Genomic DNA, 8,634 nt, shown 5'->3' with positions numbered 1-8,634 from the left:
ACATATTACGTCACCAACAAAATTGCTGGAGACTAGGGGGAAAATCTCCTCCTTAGGATTTCCTCTCTGTAGCCTTAAATAGGGTGGGGGTAGTGGGATCAGCAGGAGGTTGAATAGCTGGGAACAAGGGGAGATTGTGTGCAGGTTGAAGGAAGGGCACCATCTGGAAACAAACTATCAGAGTTCAGTGGCAATTACAAAACACACATTTCAGGCGGTTGCCAGCGACCTTTAATGTGTACTGAACTTCACTTAGTGGAAGTACTTGCAGGCTGATGAGTTTAGTTTTTGTTACAAGAAACTAGAGCTAGGCTTTGTCAGGAGACAGCCGCCTAAATACGAAAACTCTGTTGCCTACAAGAATGTTTAAAACATTTTACTTCCTACTTGCTGTGTTACAAGACTCTGAGCTTACAAGAAACATGATTCTGCTCTAGTGTACCTTACTGTGTAACACTTCTTAAGATGACTCTGTAATATATAATTTCTTAAGGTCAAGTTTAATTACCAAGAATAAGTGAGATTCTTTCAGAAACGGAATGCTTTTTAATATTAAATTCTGGTATCGTGCAGTGTCACATCGTCATGTTCTACAGAACGGCGCCTCTTGCTGGACTGTCATTTTAAATCAGACACAACCAGGCACTGAGTGAGAAGCGGGAGTTCTGACTCCTCAGACAAAGCACTGCATCCGCCCCTGGCCCACCCCTCTTCTGGGATGAATACAGGGTAATAGAGGAGGAATTAGTAAATGTTTAGGAAAAACATACTGTTTTCTTTTTTAATCAAAAAGTGTTAAGTAATTCAGTAGCTGAGAAAGAGCAACCTTATGCATCAGCAGAAACTTGACTTGGAGCTGAAGTGCTAAGTAGTGGAACTGGGGTTTGAATGGAACCTCAAAGCACTGTGCCATCCTCTCCCTCGGTTGCTGAATGCTCCTCTAGATAAGACCTCAGGCCTCAGGCTTTCCCCTCCTTGTTGCCTTAACTTGCGCTGTTGCTCTTTCTGGTGGGCCCTACAGATGCAGCCATCTCCTTTATTGAAAATCTGAGCTTAATTTCTACCTCCTTCACAGAATTTCTTTGAATTCCTGTGCCGTACATAGATCTATCAGGGGTTGCACACTCAAGGGCCTATAAAGGTAAATACTTGCAACAAAAAAGGAGCAGATGTAAATAAGTAAACCAAGAGAGATAATAAAATGGGAGTTCTGCCCAGCAGGCATCTTTGTGGGTAATTTAAAGGGAGCTGCACTGTCTCCCTAGCCCTGCTTGACACCAAGAAAGATTGAGACAGCATTTCCAGGTCTGCCCACTTTTTCAAGAAGAGAGTCATTTTGATGTTCCCTATATTTCCTGATATTAAAAATACGGGGAGAGATGAGCTGTAATTTTTTTTTTATTTTTAAGATTTATTTTATTCATTTAAAAGGCGAAGTGACAGAGAGGGAGAGACAGAGATCCATCGACTGGCTCACTCGCCAAATGGCTACAATAGCCGGGTCTGGGCCAGGCTGAAACCAGGAGCCAGAAGCTCTATCTTGGTCTCCCACATGGGTGGCAGGGGTCCTAGCACTTGAGCCATCCTCTGCTGCCTGCCCATGCACAGTAGGAGGAAACTGGATTGAAAGCAGAGCAGCCCGGACTTGAACTGGGACTCTGATACAGGATGCTGGCCTCTAGCAGTGACTCAACCTGCCGTGGCACAGTGCTGGCCCCTAAGCTGCCGTCTTCTAACCTCTGGCTTTCATTATAGATATACTACATGACTATTCAGTGATGCCTGTTCACTAATGGTGTGAGATAGTAGATTCATCCTTAACTTTTTTTTTTTTTAATTTATTTATTTATTGGGGCTGGTGCTGTGATGTAGCGGGTAAAGCCGCCGCCTGCAGAGCCGGCATCCCATATGGGCGCCGGTTCAAGTCCTGGCTGCTCCTCTTCCGATCCAGCTCTCTGCTATGGCCTGGGAAAGCTGTAGAAGATGGCCCAAGTCCTTGGGCCCCTGCACCCACATGGGAGACCTGGAAGAAGCTCCTGGCTTTGGATCGGCGCAGCTCCGGCCATTGTGGCTAACTGGGGAGTGAACCAGCCGATGGAAGACCTCTCTCTCTCTCTCTGCCTCTCCTCTCTCTGTGAGTAACTCTGACTTTCAAATAAATAAATAAATCTTTAAAAAAAGAAATTTTTAAAAAAATGATTTATTTATTTATTAGAGAGGCAGAAAGAGAAAGAGGTTTTCCACCTGCTCGTTCACTCCCCAGATGACTGCAATGGCTGGAGCTGCACCTATCCAAAGCCAGGAGCCAGGAGCTTCTTCCAGGTCTCCCACGTGGGTGCACTTGGGCCATCCTCTACTGCTTTCCCAGGCCACAGCAGAGAGTTGAGACTTCTAACTCAAGTGATTAATAGTATCACTAACCAAAGTAGGAAATGGGAATGGCAGGTACATACATAAAATATGAGTTTAAAAGCTCAAACATAAGAAAATAACACTATGTGCATGGATAAATGTTTTGGGTAAAAACAAAGGAGGAGCCAGCATTGTGGCTTCGGCACAGCAGGTTACCTGTCTCCTTCAATGCTAATATCCATGTTGGCATGCTGGTTTTAGTCACCACTACTGTGCTTCCGATCCAGCTTCCTGCTGGTGCAATGGGAAGGCAGAAGAAATGACCCAAGTGCTCAGGTTCCTGCAACCCATGTGAGAGACCACAGTGGAGTTCCTGACTCCTGGCTTCAGCCTCACTCAGACCTGACTGTTGCAACTATCTGGGGAGTGAACCAGCAGACGGATCAGTCTCTCCATCTGTTGTTGCCTTGCTTTTCAAATATGAGAGTAAGGGGACTAGTAGGTGTTTGGTAAGAGGTAGTAGCAGTCACATTCAAAATCAGAGTCTAGATTTGGGAAGAGGACGCAGATTCTTCTTGCTCTGAGATCGGAGGAAGTAGGAGAGACCTAAGCTGTAGGTTCACTGGGAGACATAGAAAAAAAATTAATAAATTATAAAGTCATAAAAGTTACTAATTGAATAGTATAGATAATCTATAATAGAATGTAGTTTAAAAATAAACATGTGTTACAAGTAAAATCTCTGAAATTGAACTCTTCCCGAAAGTTGGCATGCTCAGACCATCTGAGCTTTTAAGTTTCTTCTATAAGCAGAGGCAGTTAGGCTAGATGGGTTCCAAATTCTTTTCTTAGAAACTGTGTGAAAACTAGAACACAGTTAACATTGAACTGGATATATAAGTTAAAAGGTTTTATTGGGCAGGATAATTCTAGAAAATATTCAAGATAGAAGAAAACAGCAAGCGTAAGATGTGGAGATTATATAGAAGGCAGCAGGTATGCTACTGGCTGCATTTGGACCCTGAGAGTTTGTGAGTGTGAAGTAATAAGAGAACATACATATTTTCCTTTCTGGTTACACTTGTCTCATACGTTTTAGGTGTGCATAGTAAAACCCTCAGGAAATATTTTTAAATGAGTGACCTTCCATGTTTGAGAGTAGTTCAACCAAATCATTTAGGGGGATGTGCCATTTTCATTGATACAGAAAACGTGGCAGGGAGGAGTAAGAAAAAGTTCAGTTTGTATCACATGAACTGTTTCAGAAGTCTACTTTTGTTGATGTTTCAAACATAAGACATTCTACCAGATTTGAGAGTTTTTTCCTGGTCAAGACACAAATGATAGCTGTCAAGGCAAGGAGTATAAAAGTAATGTTAAATAATTTCCGCATATAAAACGCTGGCTGAGCTGGCTGAGTTAGCTTCTTCAGGCTGTAACACAACTTGAAAAATACTCATTGTGTAGGTGTGAAAACTGATGTCCAGATTTAAAACACTGTCTTCGTTGCAACTAAGTCAGAGGCATTGCTGGTTCAAGAACTCAGCTTCTTTCCATTGAGTCCCATGTGTACTGAAGTTTCTGACTTTAGTCTCAAACAGTACTTGAAAATGGTTGCACAGAACATGTTGTTTGCGTGTCTGGCCTTGACCCTATGGAAGGCTAAGCCTCCAGTGGTCCTGTTTTACAAGCCTTCAAGGTATTAATAACAGTGTACCCTAAATATGGCACAGATTGGCGTTTATCTGTAAACGAATGTTTTCCCCCCTTTATGTTGTCATACTCTTCCAAACTACAGGTAAGAAAACACTGATTTATCTGATTTTGTTTCAGGCATCTATCTGTCAGATTTAACATACATTGATTCAGCGTACCCATCAACTGGCAGCATCCTAGAAAATGAGCAAAGATCAAATTTAATGAATAACATTCTTCGGATCATTTCTGATTTACAGCAGTCCTGTGAATATGGTGAGTTTCTGGGACATAATGCTAAGCCGCCATCCTCCTGTTGCTCCATGATTCAGTCACACCTGTTGATGACCACCTTTTACACAACAGAAAACATCAGTGTTTTTGTTTTGAAGACTTATTTGTTTACTTGAAAGTCAGAGTTAACAGAGAGAGAGGGAGAGAGGTCTTTAATCCGCTGGTCCATTTCCCAATTAGCCGCAGTGGCGGGAGCTGTGCTGATCCAGGGCCAGGAGCCAGGAGCTTCTTCCAGGTCTCCCACACGTGTACAGGAACCCAAGTCCCTTGGGCCATCTTCTACTGCTTTCCCAGGTCATAGCAGAGAGCTGGATCGGAAGTAGAGCAGCTAGGACTCAAACTGGTGCCCATATGGGATGCCAGCATTGCAGGTGGCGACTTTACCCATTATGCCACAGCACCGGCCCTGAGTTTCTTTATTCTATCGCAACTATTACTATAGTTATTACACTATTTGCTATTCAGCATCTGTTTTGTTTTTAAAGAATTGAAGCATTTAATATTTAAATTTCTCATTTTCAGCCGGTGCCGTGGCTCACTAGGCTAATTCTCCACCTGCGGCACCAGCACCCCAGGTTCTAGTCCCGATTGGGGTGCCGGATTCTGTCCCGGTTGCTCCTCTTCCAGTCCACTCTCTGCTATGGCCCGGGAGGGCAGTGGAGGATGGCCCAAGTGCTTGGGCCCTACACCCACGTGGGAGACCAGGAGAAGCACCTGGCTCCTGGCTTCAGATCGGCGCAGCACCGGCCATAGCAGCCATTTGGGGGGGGTGAACCAACGGAAGGAAGACCTTTCTCTCTGTCTCTCTTACTGTATAACTCTCTCTCTGTCTCTCTCTCACTGTCTAACTTTGCCTGTCAAATAAAATAAAATAAGATTTCTCATTTTCATCTTTGCTGTTGCACTGTTTTGTAGCAGCTTTGCTGACAAAGCACAAGAACAGTACATATTTAATACTGCCACTGCACATTTGTTTAGCCCTTTATAGTTTACTAAATTACTTTCTGTTATCTTCATCTCACTTGATTGCCTTCATCTATTACATAAATAGTTCTTATTTTTCAAGTAAGAAAATAACTGAGGCCATTTATCCCAGTGACAGTAGACTACCTTTTTTTTTAAGAGTTTGGCTGGCGTTTTGATTAGTTTTTTGTTTTATTTTATTTAAAAGGCAGAGTGGCATTGAGACGCAGAGTCAGAGAGAGAGAGAGAGAGAGAGGTCTTCCATGTGCTGGTTCACTCCCCACATGACTGCAGCAGCCAGGGCTGGACCAGATTTAAGCCAGGAGCCTGGAGCTCCATCCTGGTGTCCACATGAGTGGCAGGGACTCAAGCACTTGGGCCGTCTTCTGCTGCTTTCCCAGGAGCTTTAGCAGACAGCTGGATGGGAAGCAGAATAGCCGGACTCTACCTGCCACTCAGAGATGGGTTGTGAGCATCCCAGGCAGCAGCTTAACCTGCTGTGCCATAGCACTCACCCGCAGACTAGCTTTCCTGATTCAGTATTAAGTAAATAACCAGTTTTTGTCCAAGGTATATTTTATGCCTTGACATGTATAGCAAGAGGTGAGCCCAAATGGTTAGCAAAGGGGGATTTCAAAATAATTTGGATGGTTTCAATTGTTAGGGAATGAAGTTGGGCTGTTAAAATATACTTTTAGCTTATTAAAAATAATGACTTTATGTAATTATTTTAAAATTTTTCTTAAAGCTAACTTAATTTATATGCACCCATATTTTAAGAAGACTTCCCAAATGTGTATGTGGTGATAGAATTTTTTATAGGTTTTTTTTTTAAGGTTTTTTATTTATTTATTTGAGAGGAGTTTATAGACAGAGAGGGAGAGAGAAAGAGGTCTTCGTCTGCTGGTTCACTCCGCAAATGGCTGCAATGGCCAGAGCTGAGCCTATCTGAAGCCAGGAGCCAGGAGCTTCATCTGGGTCTCCACATCGGTGCAGGGGCCCAAGGATTATGCCACAGCACAGGCCCCAGTGGTAAAATTTTATCTCTTTTTTTGCATTTTGCAAAAACCTAATACCAAGGTGAAGTTTTAAATTTATCTTGTTGGAAATCTATATAGGAAAAGGTAGAGAAACCACATTTGTAAATGGGAGCCAGATCTCTTTAAAAGAAAATAAATACCAGCCGGTGCCGTGGCTCACTTGGTTAATCCTCCACCTGCGGCACCAGCATCCCATATGGGCGCCGGTTTCTAGTCCCAGTTGCTCCTCTTCCGATCCAGCTCTCTGCTGTGGCCCAGGAGGGCAGTGGAGGATGGCCCAAGTGCTTGGGCCCCTGTACCCGCATGGGAGACCAGGAAGAAGTACCTGGTTCCTGGCTTCGGATCAGCATAGCTCCGGCCATGGCGGCCATTTGAGTGGTGAACCAATGGAAGGAAGACCTTTCTCTGTCTCTCTCTCTCACTGTCTATCTGTCAAATAAATTTTTAAAATAAATAAATAAATACCTCCACATCTTGTGCTGAGATTCTACTATATATCATAATGAAGTCCCAGATTTTTTTCCTATGAAGTTTCTCAAATATGAGTCTTTGTAGTTAAAACTGGGTTTTCTTCTTAAGTATCTATACAAAACAGCCTACCGCTGTAATTTTCTGAGTAGCCTTCCATTTCACATTAAAATATGCCTCAGCGAATTCCTTGTAGAAGTAATGTAAATGCTGTTGCCACGTGACCTTATTTTACCTTCAAGTTATTCCTCTCAACTTTTAAAGTTCTGGTTAAGGTGTGCCGTATTAGATAATTGTTGCTCACATTTTTCCTAGATATTCCCTTGTTGCCTCATGTTCAAAAATATCTGAACTCTGTTCAATATATAGAAGAACTGCAAAAGTTTGTGGAAGATGATAATTACAAGTAAGTTGGATATTCAAAAGTGGTTTGTATGCCTTTGTCTTGTCCTCCATCCTCCCATTCCCTCCTGTTTAAATGTCTACATTCTTTTTTTTCTTTTAAGATTTATTTATTTATTTGAAAGGTTGAGTTACAGAGAGGCAGAGGCAGAGAGAGAGAGAGAGGTAGGTCTTCCATCCACTGGTTCACTCCCCAGATGGCCGCAGTGGCTGGAGCTATGCCAATCTGAAGCCAGGAGCCAGAAGCTTCCTCTGGGTCTCCAACACGGGTGCAGGGGACCAAGGATGTGAGCCATCTTCTATTGCTTTCCCAGGCCATAGCAGAGAGCTGAATTGGAAGTGGTGCAGCTGGGACTTGAACTAGCACCCATATGGGATGCTGGCACTGCGGGCGGTGGCTTTAACGTGGTACACCACAGTGTTGGCCCCTAAACATCTACATTTTAGATTGTATCATTCAAATGCCTAATCCAGTGTCATATTTACAAGGATAAAAGTGCTTACATAGGCCAGCGCCACGGCTCACTTGGCTAATCCTCCACCTGCGGTGCCAGCACCCCAGGTTCTAGTCCCAGTTGGGGCGCCAGATTCTGTCCCGGTTGCTCATCTTCCAGTCCAGCTCTCTGCTGTGGCCCGGGAAGGCAGTGGAGGATGGCCCAAGTGCCTGGGCCCTGCACCCGCATGGGAGACCAGGAGGAGGCACCTGGCTCCTGGCTTTGGATCGGTGCAGCACGCCAGCCATGGCGGCCATTTGGGGGTGAACCAACGGAAGGAAGACCTTTCTCTCTCTCTCTCTCTCTCTGTCTAACCCTGCTTGTCCAAAAAAAAAAAAAAAAAAAAAAGTAATTACATAGATTTGTCTTTAATCGCTTGATATAATTTAGCCAATTTAACACTTCATGTGTTCTATGGCTAAAATGTTTTAAGTTGTAGAAAGCTGATATTTGATAGTTCTAGTTTGAACTATATCCAATCATTGAGTTTTTATGAAAATTTATGTTTTAATAGGAAAAGCTAATGAAACAGTATAATAAAGAAAAATTACTTGTTTCTTAATGATAATTTTTGATACATCATTGATCTTATTTTCAGTTGTTTTTGTGTGTTGAGAGTAGACCCTTCTTGCCTGTAGGTCAGAGACATGTTTCTCCTATATATAGCACCATATTTATTATGTTCTCTGTATTATAACAAGTCCCTTATTGAAAATTTTTTAAAATAGTTGATACACATGTCTTTCTCAGGGAGAGGCTATTTTTAGGTTACTATTTCTTTCAGTGGTATGCTTTACATCATAACTGCTCAGCATTTTGTTTCAACAAAAAGATCAAAGAATGGAGAGCATATGTCTCTTGAAGCTTCACATTTTTCTTTTAGCTTCATTGTTAATCTTTCTAAAATTGCTTAGCGTTGTTGTGTC

General features: G+C 42.8%; 1 protein-coding gene across 5 annotated transcripts in view; it reads left to right on the top strand.

Annotated features, from left to right (window-relative positions):
• RALGPS2 (Ral GEF with PH domain and SH3 binding motif 2) overlaps positions 1-8,634 on the top strand; it is a 183,134-nt gene that overhangs the window by 140,195 nt on the left and 34,305 nt on the right. For all 5 annotated transcript variants that reach the window (XM_062192965.1, XM_062192961.1, XM_062192963.1 and 2 more), the window contains exons 9-10: positions 4,186-4,323; positions 7,128-7,218. In XM_062192965.1, coding sequence (XP_062048949.1) covers positions 4,186-4,323; positions 7,128-7,218 — 229 coding nt within the window. The remainder of the gene's footprint in view (positions 1-4,185; positions 4,324-7,127; positions 7,219-8,634) is intronic.

Source organism: Lepus europaeus, chromosome 5 (genome assembly GCF_033115175.1).
Source record: "Lepus europaeus isolate LE1 chromosome 5, mLepTim1.pri, whole genome shotgun sequence".
NCBI classification, from domain to species: Eukaryota; Metazoa; Chordata; class Mammalia; order Lagomorpha; family Leporidae; genus Lepus; species Lepus europaeus.
The sequence above is the reverse complement of the archived record's forward strand: the minus strand, read 5'-3'. Positions and strand labels throughout refer to the sequence as shown.